We start from the raw sequence: 18,354 nt of genomic DNA on the forward strand, positions 1-18,354 counted from the left end.
ATCAAAGCCACTTCGCTGAATAAGTTCCGTGAACTGGCTTTATTTTTCCCAACAGCTTTTGAAGCGGCCAAGTTTGGCAGTTGCTTGCTTTAAATAAGGAACAAACTACTTTCCGCCAAAGCTAGGAAGCATGCTGCTCTGACTGCCACCCAAAGAACAGGTCACCTGGGACAGCTTTTTCCTCATCTCACTTCTTGTAACTGGAGCAGTTCTGACTGGATGACCCCTCCTCAAACTAACACACTTCCTCCCAAGCATTCAGAACCAGGCTTTAATGTTCTTCTCCAACCTTCCTGTTTTCCCAGAAAAAGAATTCTGACAGCAACAAATACGAGATGATGACTTCAGCGTGAGAGAATGAAGAAAAGGCTGAATCCTAAAAATGGTGTAGAGGATGGCAGCAACCTTAACAGATGGCTTTGGACAGAGCAGGAGTGAAAATGTTGCTCAAGCCACAGGGAACAGGAAAACAGTGATACAGAGAGGGTAAAGAAAAAGCGAATGGAAGGGAGGAGAAAGGAAGGATTACATGACTAGCTGACAGCAGCCAGCACCGCCAGGGAGCTCTCCCTGAGTCACTGACGAGTGCAGACAAGGGAGGCTGGTCTGCAGGGATGCCTCTGCTGGTCTCAGCTCTTCATCTAAAATACTCCTGATCTGGTTCCCATCAATGCATCCAAGCATCCATTTGATAAATTATGTATTATATACATACACGTAAATAGTGTATTTCTGTAATATATATGTGTGAATGACACAAAGGCAGCGCCTGGAATGACGGGATGGACCTCAGTGAGCTGTGTATATGAAGTATTGGCAGTTTCATCTACACGACTGTTCTGATGTTGCTGGGGCTTTGCCTCTGTACCTGTGCACACAGACTTTTATAAATGTGTTTTTATTATTATTTCGTTACTCGCGTGAAACATAATAAGCTCAATTTCAGTTCCCTTTTCATAGAGCCATAATTTGACTCCACATTACCTCCTAGTCCAGTTGTGGATGAAATTCACCAACAGGTGCTGTATCTGATGATATTAAGATAAAATCCAAAATGCCTAATACGAGCCTACCAATTTACTCTCTACACAATTCTGTGCACTGCTTCTTCAGCATCTTTCCTCTGCGGCCCTTGACAATAGACCTACCTAAGCAAATTAAAAACTACACAAAAGGAAGGACAAAACTGTGGGGCTGGGTTTGTTCACTTGTTTTTGTTTTGTAGCATCCGTATTATACTTACCATGTTTCTCATCTTAGTTTACCAAAGAAACCTGACAGCAAAGAAATCTCAGTCCCATTCTTAAAATACTAGATTATTTACTGCTCTCTTCCCAATCTTCATTTATAAAACATGCACTTAAGCATTTCTGCCCCAAAGCTGCTTTGCTGTGAGACAGGAATTTTAGCCCAGACCCACAGATGTTAGCTTCTGCTTCCCATTGCTAGAAATGCCTCCATAGAGCTACCTGGCTGTCAAATCTGTAGAAAGTTAATGAATACACTGCAAACACACACAAGTATTTAAAGCATTAGCAAGGCTGAGCCAAAATAATTTATTCCAATTCATACCCGTTTCCACATAACTTGTATCTGTGACTGTAATTTATTTGAAAGATGCTTTTCAACTGGGCCCAGGTCAATTTGAAAGTATTCATCTGTGACAGAACTGTGAAGAATCAGGCACAAATCGCTATCTGCAAAGTTCTCACACAGAACAATAATACCAACAGTGCACACAACAGTTTTAGGCAGACTAAAGAGGGTGTGGTTGCCCTTCAAACACTTCACAACCAATGTCATAAAACATCTCCACTTCAGACTGACCATATTCAGCTTTTGCTGTAAACGCTGACATCAAACAAGTTACAAACAGTCTGAAGAAGTCATGCACAACTTCTTACACAGGCTTGTTTTCTTCTTTTAACAAACACTTCCCAAAACACCAAGTTAGAAATACATCCTCCATTATACCACAAATGCTATGGGAAGAGCCCCACACAACTAATGGCCTTAAGCTAGCTAACACAGAATAAAAATAACACAATTTCCCAAATAATTACCTTGCATAAAAATCTCCTGAACCTTTTGTTCCTTTACCCAGGCTTTTACTTCCTCATGTAACTGCGGGTTATCCCTGAGAACTGGGTTTAGACTGTCTACGTCGTCCTAAAGTAGAGATTAGAAAAAGAACCATATGTTATGTTTACTTGCAACATTTCTGTTTATTTTCCTAAATATATCTTCGGGCACAATTTTAAGTAGTTTGATGCTAATTTTACCAATTCCCTGCAAATCCCTGTGTTACCTTTAGAAAACAAAAAACCAACTCTGAAGTGCAATGCAGTGCTAGAAGTTATTTCACAGGAACACAGTATGTCAGGGCCTGCATGTGGCCAGACTTGTAAGCTATTAATAGGATCACACTTTCATAAATACTGTCTTACTACAAGCTAAAATTAGCCTACAAAGACTTCAGTGTTTACAGGTATGCAGAAAGAATTAAGCTGTGATTAAACGAATCAAAAGATTTCCCTCATTTTTGCATATTTGTCAAATTTAATACAGACATGTTGAGCATAAACACAGACAAAAAAAACAAGATACCATGTAAGAGATACCTGTACAGCAAGAGAAAGAAACACCATTACTATTCCTCCATTAGAGGAGCCTTTGTTAATTAGACAATTTGACATAGGGCATGCTTTAGTTTCCATGTCACTTCTGGAAAAGATTCTTTTCCGCTATTTGAGAGAGAACAAACTCCAGCAATTAAGTCCTATTTGTCAGCACAGTCAGTGTATTAAGAAAAAAAAAAGGCCCACATCCATTTCATATCCCTGAAAGCATGGCTTAAACCATCACTCATCTCTGGGCCCTTTGAATGACTATTTCTCTGCATTTCAGAGCCAATCTGCTATTCCTGCCTTTGAGGCTGTGGTAGAGAAATAAAGCTGTGGTGCAGCTTGGTGCCTCCTCGTAAAAAGGTGGCTCTGGAAATCCATGAGCTGCAAGAACACTCATTTGTGCGGAGAGAACTTCAGACAGCTAAAATCATCAGAGTGGTTCTCAACACACAAAATGTGAAATGCTTTATCAGTGCTGCTGCTGAGATCAAGTAATTTCTTTCCTTGATCTCCAACAAGTTCCTTGATGTTTCACAATTCATTATGAAGAGCTCCAGCCGCAGCAAACGAAGATACAAGCAACACTCAGAGAATCATGCTCTGCTGCCAGGCCCTTGAGTGACACGAGCAATTTCTCTCTATTCATCCGAACGAGATTATTCCTGCTAACTCACTGATCACAGGATGTCTATTGCAAATTCAACACTCACTTCCTGACACTTCAAGATGTGCCATGCTCCATAGTGGAGAGCGCAACAATGCTTTAGCTATGAGAGAAAATTATTTCAGTCTCTCCTTGTGCTTTGAAAAGGATAACAGCCACAGATCTGAAAGGAATGGTCAAGGTGATCTTTATAACACATGTGATGTGGAACGAAGGAAAAGCAAAAAGCTGACACAACCTTGGCCATTGGGTTAAAATCACAAAGCACACAAACGTGCTGCTGACATTATCAGTGGAGCAGGGTGGGCCGTGCTAGAATTTATTCAGGAACAGTAGAGTAGCAAAATGCTCCCTTTCCTAAGGCAATCAAAATGGATATGATCTGAATGGATATGATCTACTTTCACTTGCAAACCCATCTTTGGATCGATCCCCTACCCTGAGGTAACAGCTCTGAAAGGAGGGTATGATTTGGCAGAGAGTCCCACCAATGCTGTGGCTGTAGCCGTGCAGTGACCCCTTACCCTGCTGCCAGGCACTCCCACTTGCAGCTGCAGGAGACACCCATCTCCACAACTTAGAATCATTATGGCTGGAAAAGACCTCTAAGATCATCCAGTCCAACCATCCACCAATGCTGCTCACTAAACTTAGTACCACGTTTCACCACGCAGATCCACAAACTTATGCAATCAACTGAGGCACTGCAACACTGGCCTGGCTGACTTAAAAAATACAGCTAACTCAGTTCTTGTACATTTAAGTTCCTTCGATCCCCTTTAGAGCACTAATACTCTCATGTCAAGACCGTACACATTAGTTAGGCACTCAGAAATCGGGCTTGTAATGCTAATGTTATTTTAATTCCATCAGTTCCTTCTGCAAAGTTTCTGATCTTTACAACGTTTGATTAGTCCTGTTTCTGAAGGCAACACGTGATACTGCTTTCCTCTTAGACATCACATCCTTCCTAACCACCTTTGCTTTCTTTGAACTTGAAACACTGAAGATAACAGTGAACTCACTGACAACACACTTGAACCTTTTTTGTTCCAACTCCTAATCTGACACACAATGTACTGGCATCACTGACTGAGTGCTTTGTCTGGACACCTAGAAAATGAGACTGCTAACATCACTTTGTGTTGCTGTCCTTTTGGAGAACTATGAGCCCATGTAAAAAATGAGCTTAAAAAAAGCACAAGAGATCAAAGATCCATTATGCAAACTGCATGCAGGTAAGACTGAGATTATGTGGAAGATACCACAGAGAACCCAAGGTTTATGAACACACACACACAAAATATGCATTTAACACACTGTCAGTTTGCACTAAAGAAAATATTTTGCTTCTAGATGTGCACATGCTATATATGCTGGTCAACGTAAATTAGAATGGCAAAGCAAAATTGTAACTGACAAGTGAAGCTCAATGTCAAGATATTTAAAAAACGTTTCCAGAAATATCAAAATGGTTCCTGAAATCTCAAAAAATTATCACCTACTTAAATATAAAAATATATGCCACAATTGATGTTTTTTTCCATCATTAGTCTTAAATTTGAGTACCTAAATTCAGGAAATTAATTGCATAACGTGTTATAACTGGGCAGTGATGGCCTTAACTAAACTGGTTTATCACAGAAACAGGGCAACAAGAAGAAGGCTGATATCTGCAGTCTTGTCTCTGTCTTAGTACCGAGGATGAGCAGATGACTGCAATACCCACTCTCCTTTCTTAAACTGCATGTATGTTATTCAAGAAAAAACAACTCTAGTCAACTGATATGAATGCTGGCATATAAATACAGTCCCTCTCTCAAAGCAGTTTTTCCACTAGTCTTGGAATACATCCCCTAAGAGGATGCTAATTCTGGTTTGAAACCCTTATGCAATGCAAATCAAATAAACGGGACTGCAATTTTCCTTTTTTAAACCTACTTAGGATGCTCTCTATATACATCATATAGCAGTGGCCCCTGTTTCAAGAACGGCTTCATGCAACAGCAGGAAGAAGGCAAAGGGCTTACGGACCACAAAGATATGGCAGGAGTAATTCTTCCTGCCCTTCTGGGAGCCAGGCACATGAATTAATGTGACTACCACAAGTGTGCCAACCTGTGCCAGGCTTTACAGGTCTTTGCTGCTATTTTTCCTTCCTGCCAGACTGTCAGAGGAATTTACCTCTGGTGGAGTGGACTCTGCTTAATTGCTCAAACAGTACTTGAGTCTGAACTCAAAGATGGTAATTCTTATGTGCTGGACTTCTACCAGTCCTAGGAAGCATCAAGAATGAACTTTTTCCCCCCCCAAAAAAGAAGTGATTCAGTGTTTTTCTGAGTATCCCTATTCTTTCTTCTGCTGTGTGGAAACTCCAGACCACACTGCTCCAGCCAGGCCCACCTCACCTCTACCTCTTCCCAGGAAGCAGCGATCTTTGTTCAGAGAAGCATTTTCAGAGACCTTATTCAGACACAAGCAAGTTACAATTCACAGTCCCAGGTGAACAAGTGCAGACAGATCACTTACAGTGCTTCTGAATTCCTGTCAGTTGTGAATCAAACAGGAATTTCAAAGTGAGCATCCACAGAAAAAGAAGACAAAATCCAAACACGTACACAGTTCTACTTCAAGCCCTACCCTCAAAGTACTGCTTCCCACACTGACAAGCATCCTTAGGTGAACAGAATGTGCATGCTGCCCAAAAAGCCATCCCAAGTGCCTTCTGAAATGTTCCATTGACAGCGAGTTCCTTTTCCTTTTTGGTTAGTAAGGTATGTCTGTGGTGGGAATGCTCCCACAGCTCTCTATCTTTCCAACAAGCTTTGTGCTATCAAACCAACATGTCTTCTCAGCATTTTAAAATGCACGTTAAAGTCACCCTTCACAAATTTGAGGGACAAAAACAAATTCACTGAATTGAGAAATGAAAGTCCAGTGCATGACACAAAAACTCAAGAGTACGTTCAAGTACAGCTTCCATCTCCACATCCACAATCACACCGAGTGTGTGCTGCTCATAGAAAGGTACACTAAGTCCACCACCAGCTGTCAATGCTTTCTTCTCCGTGAAAAGGAGGAGAACTGATTATATGTATTTCAGGAAAATCAGTTGTGGAAAGCTGTGGCTTTTGTTACTAAAACAACAACAACAAATTGTTGATTCAAAGGCCAAGTCTCAACCCACGTCGTACATTAAAAAACAACACGTATTTATTTGGGAGATCTCCTTCCTTGGCCACAGAATCCACATTTGGATTCAATGCATAAAGGACATCTCTTCAGCATCAGTAGGAACTCATTTCAGCTAGCGTTTTACAGAGATCAACTAAGCAGATTTTGCAGTCCTCTCAGAGGTCAACACCACATTAGTCCTCACCATCTGTGGCTTAATTAACTATAGCTTCCTCTGGCTGCTTAGAGGTTTTCTGATGATTTAGGACACGAATTAAATGAAAACTAGTACATAACCAACCTGAGAGTCATGCTTACAATGTTTACACAGAACAGGCTGCACATAAGAATAAGCATTTCATTAGTGCTTTAATGATAGAAGGACTCATTTAAATTCAAACAGTGCGAATGAAAAATTCAGAGTTCGAAGAGTCAGAAGCTTGCCCCTTCCGTTTCCTGATCATGCACATTTTACCAGCTCAATTGTCTAATATTTAGATTTCCCTGTATTTCTGACCACACCACTTATCAACACTGCTTTTGCCCCTACTGCATCTGAAGAAACGCATTAGGTTGCTTGCAAATCTGTGCAGTACATTACTCCTTCACTTCATCCATACCTGCAACGCTTCAAAGCAAAGTGAAAGTTGCCTCAAAGAGTCATTTCACCATAAAGATGTCCAAAATCTATATTCATCAGATGGATGTATTTTTCCCTCAAGCTGCAAAATCTTGTTTCTTCTCATCCCATCAGTGAACATCTTGAGATAGTTTCCATAAATAAGCTTCTTTTTTCTTCCCCTTTTGCACCAAATAATCTGAAAATTGCATGGACTTTGACTGCAGGGAGATTCAATTTGGAAGTATTCTGAGAAACACAGTCCAAGACTGCCACAGCACTCTTCAGAGAGCAGACACAGCAAAAAGTATTGACTGTCAAACCTAGACTGCTGAGCACTTACACTACCTCATTAATGACATCTTTTTAGAAGAAAAATTTCTCCCATTAAAAAAAAAGAAAGCCATGTGAACAGCTGGCTTCAAACACACCCACATCCATGCACTCATCATCTGAAACATGCGCAGAATTGTCTCCTTGCTTCCATTCCATTAGGTAAATAGCCTTCTTTTCCTCCCCTCCCCCCTCTCCTTTTTTTTTTTTCCCCCTCTTTTTAACTTATTGTATCACTTGGCATAGATGTCAATTTATCACTGATCTGTAATCATCTTCCAGTCATTACAATCTTCGGTTTTTAACAAACCTCACACCTTAATAGCATTTGCCTGACAATGAGTTTAAAAAAGAAAAAACAGGTCTGGACAGACAGGTTACCAGAGATATTCACAGGACATTACCTATGAATTGGTAACTCTCCTCTGCCAAGCTACAAGACTTTTCTCCAGCAGCAAAAGATGAGAATCCAACTGACACGCAAAGGCGGCGGCAATGACTGGTCCCCCAGGCAGCATCACCCAGAGCAGCCACCGTCAAAGCAAAGTGGACCACACCAGACTCTTGCAAAGCAAAAATCAACTTTAACTGAGACTAAAATTAATAGATCTTCCGTTGTTCTACTTGTCTTCCTACACCCGTGCATAGCCCCCTAGCATGTTCTTCTAAGAAGCCATTTTCTGAGCCGCTTCCAAAGGCCAGCTGCCTGCCATGCCGCCATGCTGGGAGCAGCCAGCAGCAGGCTGTGCCGCTCCTCTGAGGCTGCTGGCCACAAACAGGCTACAGGAGGATAACCACTTCTGGGGGAGACCCTAACTTCCCGCTTTACCTTAAATGGCTTTGTCTGTGCAAAGGGCAGAGGCTCAGGCTTGTAGACAATGCTGGTGCTCTCTATGTAACCCCAACCCACACTTGACCTATTTTCTGGTGCTCCTGGGTGCACGGTCACCACTTGCCTCGTGCAAACCCAGCTGCTGCTGGCTACTCGTGAGCCAGTTTCATGAGGCTGGAGGGCACAGCCCTCACCCCCAGCTCAGGCACAGATCGAGCTGAGTGCTGCCTTGCAGCTTCTGGGGCACAGGAAGAGGGTAGAAACACGTCCTCATTCTACAAGAGGCTCTGAATGCAGTCTTAGCAGAGGGACAGACACTTACATATTCTCTGCACCACACATTTAAGACTACAGGATCTTTGCAGTGTGTAACAGCACTACCTCTGAATAGAAAGTCAGTGCTACAGGAAAAGGAGATGAAGGCTAAAAATTTAGTCACTTTTCAACTGTCAGTTAACATCTGTCAGGAAAAGCTATCAACAATTTTCTGCTCCTCACTCTTCCTTATGCCTAACACTTCTCTCCACAAACTCTTAATTCCTTCCTCATTTCATCTGCACAATACTTAGAGAGTTGACAGTTATTTTGAATTATAATTACCAGGTTTGAAAATCAGAGGGAGTAGGGCACATTTCTCCAAGTCATGCTTTCAAGCCAGACGAAGTACTGTTGCACTGATTTGTTCAGCTGTGCAAGAATAATTCACACCGCTAAGAATATCAACCAACTTCTGTCAAAAATATAAAAGGTTATGCTATGAAAAATACATTATAGTTAGGAGTACAAATTATAGCAGAAAAGAAAAACCACTTACAATCAAGTATTTTCTCTGATTTTAGCTCACAAACACAAAAAAAAGCAGAAAAATTTGCCTTGCTGGAGGACTACCAATGTCTCAGGTGGAACGTGCCCACTGAAAGCCTTGCTTCTTACAAGGCAGCACGTTATTTCATACCTGTAGGTGAAAATCCAGTACAGAGAGATGGATGGAAGATGAGAGCAGCACGTGGAACAAGCATGCAGCAGGGACGCAAGAAGCCGTCAACACAGAAGCAAAAGCAATGCTCAGTCAGACAGATGCTGCCACAAACAACTTAAAAACTGCTCTGGTAACTGCTACAGTAGTTTGTTCTTTGAAAAACAGAGATTAAAAAAAGATGACCCTTACACTCCCGGTTATGTCACCCTGTCCGAGCATCTGGGATAAATGCTGTCATCGTAATCCCAATCTGAGTCCTGATCTGATTTGCAGATTAGGAGGGAAACAGAAGAACTATTTGCTTCAACTGCGTGGGACAGAAAGCGGAATCTCCTGATGTAATGTCTCTCTTCACCCGTGATTTAAAGACTTCCCCAAATAAGCAGCTCCTACTCCCTGAGCTGAAGGCCTGTCAGCTTGCATTTACAAAGCCATGGTAACCACTCCTACTGCTTACCTTCTTCTCCACCTACAGATAAAAGAAAGCCCAAGTGATCAGCGCTCCTCCACACCTTTTTCCTCCATCAGAGCCATACACTTGCTTCTCTTTTGTTTTCCACAGAATAATGCTTCTTGCCCATCACTGCAGGCTCCACACATCTATCACCATCATCTCAGCAATACCCAGACTACTCCCAATTATGCATTTTCTCAACTCCTGAAGAGAGACAGGGAATATCAGACTAACCCCACAGCCAGCAATTCTGAAGTCATGTGGGGACATCAGACCAAGCTTTTAAATCACTTACTAAGCAACTCAATGCCACTACTGTAGTTATCTATGGGAAAAGAAACCTCAAAGTGCAGACGTTTCCCTGAAGCAAACAACCAGCAGAGACACGTTAATGCTAACAAAGACAGTAGCTAACTGAGCAGATTGTAGAAAAATCTTTTCTATGTTGGTATTAAAATTTAAACACAGGCTCTGACACCTTGTGAATCACAAACAGCTTTCAGAAGGTATCTAACTACTCTCCAAATAGTATCACCTAAAGGACAAGTTGCACAGATGGAGGTGTCTCCAGGCAAAAAAAAAAAAAAAAAGTGTGCTCCTATGACCGTCAGCAGTCCAGAAAAAATGGGCTGCCCAAAAGGCAGCTCAACATCTCTAGAAGTCAAGCTAGGAGTTCAGTTCTTGATCTGGAACAGATGTTTTCAGGAAACCTGAAATTGGCACCCTGGCATTAGGGCCAGCAGAAATCACTTGCAGCAGCTTGAATTGTCTGAGGTGGAAAGCAGTGCACTGCCAGCATAGTTAAAAGACAGCAGATATCGCACCTCTTGTCTAAAGGTGATCTATCCACCAGCAAGTCTTTATCCGTTGCACTGCTCAGCAACACAGTATTCTTTGATAAAACTACTGATAACTACAAGTTTAATGTATTAAAAAGCAAAGGTCTCTCAATTCAATCTGCAGAAGAAAACCATAAAACAGCAGCTGGATGACAGCTCCTGTCACTGCCTCCCGAAATGTCTCGCTCCTGTGACCGACTCTCAGCTAGGCAGTGGATTACCATTAGCTCAAGAATATCAGCAGCCATTCTGCAGACGTCCTCAATTTTTATTTATTTTCTACACAAACTCCAAACTCTTCAGGAGCTCTGGGACCACGTGACTTCCACAACTCATGAGGATTATGGATACAGATACAGAATACAAAACTTTCCCATTAATAAAAAGATCTTAATCGTTTTTCTGTCAGAATAAAGTAATGTATCTGGTATCTTTAAACAATCCTTCAAAGCAAGCTACAACATGCTTCACAGTCCTTTCAGAGGACTTTAGTCCATTTAATTACTATTACATTAATGGTTTATGTTCCAGCAGCCATCAGAGGTTTGTCTGAAATTGTATTTCCTAAGCTACTGCTATAAAGTACCAATGACCAACATACCAATAAAAAAGTAAAGTAGTGGAGACTAAAAATCATTTCTCTCATGCTGTAAATGACCACCACTATACTAAGAATGAACTTTTCAAAGTTAATTTCGAATAGGATTGAAGGCAAAGCTGCACAGGAGCAATGTATGTGGGCTGAGAAAACAATCTGGCCATTTTCTTGCAGAACTTCCTTCAGAAAGCTGCACTCTCCTGGTATCAGGGACAGAGGCACAGAGGCTGGGTGTAAAACAGCTAGCTGATCACTGTGCAAAAGTGGCGATGCAGCCATCATCGTGTACTTTTTCATGCTAAGAGCTCTGTTCTGACCTACCGGAGCCATTTTAGGTATTTCCCTATAAATAACAGAAGCCTGACCAGCTGGGATGCATATCATATTTGGATCAACATTGCAACACTGTGCAGCTCCAGAGAAAGCAGTAGCTATGTCTTTTTATAGAACAGATGAATAATGGTTTGTAAAGAGGAAAGATTGAATTGTTAATGAGAAAACACGGATATTTCAGTTGTTGCTGCAATAAAGTCCTTGAGGTAAACTTGAGGAAGTCACTTAGGCATTGAAACTACTACTGCACTCAACTTTAACTGCAACTTGCTGAAGGCTGCAGAGAACACTTCTCAGGTAGCACAGATTCTGGACTCCAAATGAGCACTTCTCACAAAGGTAATTTCAAACAGGTATAGTAGAAGAAAATGTTACAAGGTAGCAGCCATGTGGAGATTACAATTAGTCGGGGTACTCCATTTGCCTTCAGCCATGCCCCGGCGGAACACTACTGAACATACTACCTCACAGACCTTGCAATGCTAGTTATTTAAATCCACACAAATCCAAGAAAATCATAAATCTGACCTTTTCTTTAAAGTCAAATTCATGGATCTCTGCATAAATGAGGCTTTCTTCAGGTCAGTCACCATTCCTTATCTCCAATTTCTCAACTTTACAATTTGGGGGAAGAACACAATTGATCTTCCCCATATAAAGCTGCTCCAAAACCCCGTACTTTCCTAATTTAAACAGCATACCAAGTGAAACCACAGATTGCTGCAGTATTCTGTAGCAGATGCATCAACAAATCTATGTCATACCAGGGGAAGGAGCAATAACAAACATAATCACAAACATTTCATCAGATCATGTTTATTATCAGGTCAAATTTAAGCTAAAACTTAAATTCTTGTAAAAATCCACATCAATAAAATTTGAAGTTTCCTCCCTGCCCAACCAAAATGCAAGAAAGATTGCTCCTCCCTCCTCCATTTAAGCACTCCTTCCCAAGGGCTGCAGGATTTTCCTCATCCAAGTTGCTCCCCAGGGCGCTAGGAATTCCCAGTCCTACAGACAGCAACTATTTGGGAAAGCGCCAGCTGGTTATAAAAAATGAAACCAGCTTCTCTAGGAGCTGACTTTGTATCTGCATTATGAAAATAGTATTGGTCAAGATGTCACATACGAAAAACAACTATGAAAAAAACTTCCATTTTTAATAAATCAAACGTGCAGACTGGCAATGCCCAAGGTCAGAGAACTGAGGACAAGGAGCCTCTCTTACTCCTGAGCAGTATTTTCCACAGGCATTTACTGGTGAAAAAAAATAACCATTTGTGATCAAACACAGGACGTTCTCTTCCCAGAAACACTGGGCAGACGTGTAAACCCAGTAACATCAAGACTGCTTTTCAGAAGTACTTCCAGGAAAGGCTTTGACCTCATCTTTGCAGGAAAAAATAAGTTTTGTCCCATACGTTCTGCTTCAAATTCCCAATTTTCACAGTATTTATTTCAATCCTACCTACTGATGTAGAATTCATGAGTCAAACCATTTAAGTGACTGCAAATCTGGAAAAACCAAGGGACGTGTCCAACAGGTTTTACTTTGCTGTCACAGAGAAAGCTGCAGGCCCAGGGATGCTCCTTCGACCTGCAGCCCCAAGGCCCAGCTCTGCTGCAGCTCCCCCAATGGGGCCCAGGCACCTCCTGAGGCCTGAGGCCCTCCAGCCAGCACTCCCTCAGTCCCCGGGGCTGCAGCCCTGCTTGTGAGGTGTGCTGCCTGCCGGCCTCCCCCACGCCGCTCGTTTCCCCAAGGCCCATCAGACCCACAGCATCTCCACTCCCGGGTCAAACTTCACTAACACGTGGAGCAACAGGAGAGAGATGAAAGCGTGACTAAATAAGCTTTCTTTTCCTTAAGAAATTAAGGCAGAATAGGTACAGCTCCATTCCATTTACTTTGAGAATAAAGACAGGTCAAGTCCTTGGAAATGCAACTCTTATGTGAAGGCAGACACAGGGACAGGCCACGGAATTGATGCACACCTCTTTCCGTTCTGGAAATGGACGACGTGACTCCCAACCTCACTCCTCTCTCCTTACATTTACTCAGATGCAACTCTTCTGTACCACACTTGCAGCAGGCGGTGAAGGCTGGTGTGAGTCATCTGACCCACTTCTAGCTGGATGCAGCCTTTTGCTTTCCTTCACATTAGGAACTTACACTTGAACATAGATGTGTCACTAACAAGATGTTTAGATCATCGCTCCTTATGATGCTGCCAGAGAGGCCAGCTGGACTGACGATGGGTGGTCCAGACACCAGAGATATGGTAAGGAATAGAGGCAGCTCTTAGAGACAACGCCGAAAAGAGTTAAAGATGCAGAAAGTGGTGTGCTTCTGCCATCCGTGAAGGAAACAAAGCCAAACACATGATGGTCACAGCTGCCAGCTGGTCAGCACCCGGAGCTCCTGGGCTGCTTCTGTCAACCACAAAGGGTGGGACAAGCCCCAAACCTCCTGCCTGCCTGGTCAGTGGAAGTGCAAGTTTATGGGAAAAGCAATTGTAGCTGCAGAAGCTATTTTTAAGCCTCGAGCCCGAAGTAGAAATCTGAAAGAAGTCTGTACTGTGTGATTATGGGCTGCTTAAATTACATACAAAAAAATACCTTATTTTACTCCCTGTTTCAACATGTTTGATTTTTTTTTTCTTAAATAGGTGCATGTTGTTACTACACAGGCCCTACTACACCACTTGCTTGTCTGCATGAGCACGGTAATTAAACCCCAAAGCATCCAAGCCTGAAATACCTAGTACCTGTCTGTAATAACTAGAAAAGGAGAGAGCTGGAGTTGCACAACACTCCCTTCTCATGCTTTACTTCATGGCATATAGAACTTGAATTTTTAATATATCTAATAGTACTTAGATCCTCAGTCCGAGTTTCTATTTCATGGTTAGTAGGCAAGATTATTAGTATTATTATTACTAGAACAATCATTAAGGTGTGTTAGACATTTGACCTGTCAACTCTCAAGCATGCAGTGCACATTCAGGAGAGGAGCAAAGTGCACACACCTATCATTTTGCATTTAATATCTCCCACAGGGGATTTCTTGGTGCCATATCTTTACATCCAGAACCTTCAGTACAGAGGTAGACAGGCTGACCTTACCATTTTGAAATACCAAAGCTATCAGCAATCAGCCTTATCTTTAAAGAAAACTAATAATAATAATAATAAAAAAATACATACTCCTTCAGGAAAATGTGAGTTGGAGTGAAGAAAATTCCATCACAGAGAACTGAATTGTGCTCTTGATTCATTCTCTTGCTTGACTCATTTTGTTTTTACTTTTTGTTTTTTTTTTTGTTTTTTTTTTTAAAACCATCACACAGGGGACTTTCTGAAGCCTGTGTGCACACCCTTTCACTTCCTTCCTTGAGTGGTGAAATACCCTCTCACAGGAAGTTTAACGATTATGAAGGAACTTAATTTGAATTCTCTGCACTGCCTCAACTGTGCACATTTGTTCCAGTGCTGTGTGCTCACAAATCCTCTGGAAACTATCTTGCTAAAACATGCACACACACACAAAAGCCCCTGCCACAAGGCAGTGCTTTAAGTCACACCATGGAGCAGCTGTGCTGGAAGGGCAGGGAGCCAGCAGAACCCCAGCACTATGCGTGAGCACACTCCTGCTCTGCCCAACTCAGGCAGAGCTATAAAGCACTGAGCCTTGGACAAAGCAGACTTTTTCCTGGTTTTTCCACACAGGTGTTTTGGTGTGGAAAAGTACAGTGTAACATGGTTTTTGTTATTTTTCATTTGCTCCTTTGAAGTGTAAAACAACTCAGCCCAGCTGTAGAGCTGGAGCTCAGCTTTTCAGCACTGAGAGCAGAAGCACCAGCTCCAGCCCAGCGGTGCCTGGTACTGCCAACCACCACCCAGACAGAAACACCAGGCTGATGAGATTGCACGCACCCCACACTGAGCTTCAATTCTTCTTATCCCCATCTACAGTCCTTAAAGAAAACTGCATTGCTGAAAGAAAGGCATCATCTGCTGCTTCACTAACTACATGTAATACAACTAACAGACCAACGGCCACAAAATAGTATTGTTAAGTTAAAAAGTTTTGCTTTTTGGTATTTGAGTGGGGTTACTGTAGTTTCACTTATTTTAACAACAAACGCATGTGAAAGCATGTTTATTCTCAGTCTGCGGCAAACACCACCGTGAAGCCCACTAACTGTGGGTTTTTACTTGGAGAGAGGTCACAAAATATACATGATGCACTAGGACTGCAAAACAGAAAAATATTAGGAGCATGTGGTCTTAAAATGTGATAAGCAAGTCCATTCCTTACAGATACTAATTTAACAAAAAAAAAAACCAAAAAACCATGCTGTAAATATTCTGTCCATTGCTTCCTGCAAAGGAATATAATTTTCATTTCATTGCTATGCAAATTACCACAGCAAACACATTTGCATCTGCTTTCTCCTCAGGATCCTCTTGCCACCACCATAAAAAGAACAACATGACTACATGGTCTGACCAGCCCAGATTAATGAATGAGTCATTCACAGTCACACACAAGTTTCATGTAGACAATAATACCATTTGTATCCTCTATGAAGCAACCCAGAGAAAAGCTGCCGGAAACAAGTTGTGGGTCGGTGTTTAAGGCACCACACGTGTAGAATCCAAGGCATTTTTATGGAGAAGGCAGGATTCAAAGGAGTACACGTGTATGGGGAAAAAGAACATCACAGAGAACTTAGATAAAAAGAACAAACACTTGGTAAACAAAGCACTGTGGAAATGGGGAAAAAATGGAGCAAGACTAGTATGGTGCAGCTGCACACCCTGCTTATAGTAGTGATATTCACCGAGCTTTTACGAAGGTTGCTGAATCTTGTAACAATTGAAACATATTTATGCAAAGAGCAGACATGGCATGGGAATCTGTGGTTCATGATTCCCCAGCGAGTCCTGCCAAAGTGTCTTCAGTCTGATTCTGGAAGAGCCACTTCTGGTAACGAGAGTAATTTAGCTCTCTGCCTACTCCAACTTTGTTCCTGCCAAGGCTAAGAGTGTGCCAAGTGCGCTGTTTTCTTTGCCTTGAGCAGCTGTCACCTTCAAAACGACAGCACCGCCTTATTCATGAAGCCCTTTAGCCCAATAGTTATGTTAAACAGCCCTGTATTTTGATGAGAACTGGTCTGAGCAGAACTCACACCAAACCCCCTTCTGCTGCCCATTACAATATTACAAGTGCACGCAACGATGGGAAAAATTACTCAGTAGTTAAGAATTGTATCTGAAGTGAAATGGAGTCTTCCCACACAGATTCAAACTCTGTTTGCTTTGGCAGAAAGGTACTGGAATTTCAGGCACTAGCAGCAAAATGCAATAAAAAAGCGTTCAGATCACCAAGGTCTCTGGAGGACTTCATATTGAAAATGCACAGCCATGAGAGCTTAAACCAAAAACTGAGCATGTTTAGAAAGACTTATGGTTATCTCTGCAAAGAATGGGTCCTCGGTTTGTCCTCTGCTCAAAAACTAGTCAGCAGTTCCAAACCAAACAAGGGAGAAAAAGACCATTTTTTGTACTTTTGAGAAAAGCAGATTCTCACAGGAAGATTACTTGGGATTTATCTCGGATCTTGTTCTCATGGCAAAGAGAATGGAGGCCCTCCAATATAAGGGGGTGGGAAGGAGAGTGGGCAGGTAAAAGCCACCTTACATTCAGTGAGATGGGGCTAAAAATGCGCAGTCTGATTTCCAAAAATTAACAGAAAATAACAAGCAGAATGAAATAGTAACAATCTTCCTTTTAAGTTACATTTAGTGAGAAAACAGTTACACAATGACAAAATTAACGTCTAGTGCATTCCCAGTACTTAATTTGGTTAACACTTTAAAATAGTTTCCGTTCTCTTAAAAATATAACCACTCAGTCAAGTTCTCACCTATATCATTCAACTGTAACACTCAGGTTTTACAGGCCTGCAAAGAGATACCCCTATGAATGCAGTTTCCAAAAGTTCTTATAATCATTACAAATAAAAAAAAAAAAAAAAATCTTTGATGTCTTTTTGCTCACAAGGAATCTCCACCAGCAACCTTCTTGCAATGATAAAGTGAAGGAAGCATTTAGATGTCTGTTGTCCCCAGGCTATTCCCAATGCATGCCAATCGGCAGTCCCCACCTCAGGCTCTATCAGGTAGCTGTCTGAGGAGGGTGGAACCTCACCTTTCACACAGCAGCTGCCCTCTACATGCCACAGAAGGCTACAGTCAGGGAGATGAAGCTTGTACCTGGAACTATTTTTCACAAGCTACTGCATTCTAATGGTTTCTGGTGAAGAACCTTTGAAACTGAACTTGATAATGCTATTAATTACAGTACTATTTACAAAGATGGCAATGAGTCAGCTATTCACAAAGGATGTTTTCAAGAATGACATCTTCCATTTGTGTGCACCTTCCCAAATGGAAGCAGTTCAGGGTCTCAGATCATCAGTAAATAATCCCTGAAGAAGGACCCGAAATGTCCTAAAGCATAGCTGTGTTGCTGCCAGCCAGGCTTGGCAACAAGGCTGTTTTACAAAAGGCAGTCCTTCCCTGAGATTCAATTTGTTTTGCTCAGCTCATCTTGTGAGAAATGATCCACTGCCAAAAGGAGATTGATTACTCCTACTGGAATGAAAGTTATCAAAGACACGATCTTGACAGATTTCACGCAAAGGAAAGACGCTAGCGCAAGTATTTGCTTTGTAAAATGAATCTGTGAGATTGCGGTTGGGCTCTGAGGGTGAATTTACACTTCATGGCTCAGCTGATTTAAGAGGCTGCTGCTGCCAAAGGAGGATATCCCACTGCGTTGCGTCACGCCGCCCCCCCCTCAGCAGGCTGCAGTGCTCTGCACCCTCTGCTAATCCA

General features: G+C 41.9%; 1 protein-coding gene across 5 annotated transcripts in view; it reads right to left on the bottom strand.

The window, feature by feature from the left end:
* Positions 1 to 18,354, bottom strand: part of JMJD1C (jumonji domain containing 1C) — a 146,193-nt gene that overhangs the window by 35,122 nt on the left and 92,717 nt on the right. For 3 of the 5 annotated variants that reach the window (XM_042862674.1, XM_042862678.1, XM_042862679.1), the window contains one exon: positions 2,064 to 2,169. The exons of the other annotated variants lie outside the window; for them this stretch is intronic. In XM_042862674.1, coding sequence (XP_042718608.1) covers positions 2,064 to 2,070 — 7 coding nt within the window. In that variant the 5' untranslated portion in view covers positions 2,071 to 2,169. The remainder of the gene's footprint in view (positions 1 to 2,063; positions 2,170 to 18,354) is intronic. 5 annotated transcript variants of the gene reach the window in all.

The sequence above is a fragment of the Lagopus leucura genome, unplaced genomic scaffold (genome assembly GCF_019238085.1).
Source record: "Lagopus leucura isolate 7727_CA_CO unplaced genomic scaffold, USGS_WTPT01 Super-Scaffold_739, whole genome shotgun sequence".
NCBI lineage: Eukaryota > Metazoa > Chordata > Aves > Galliformes > Phasianidae > Lagopus > Lagopus leucura.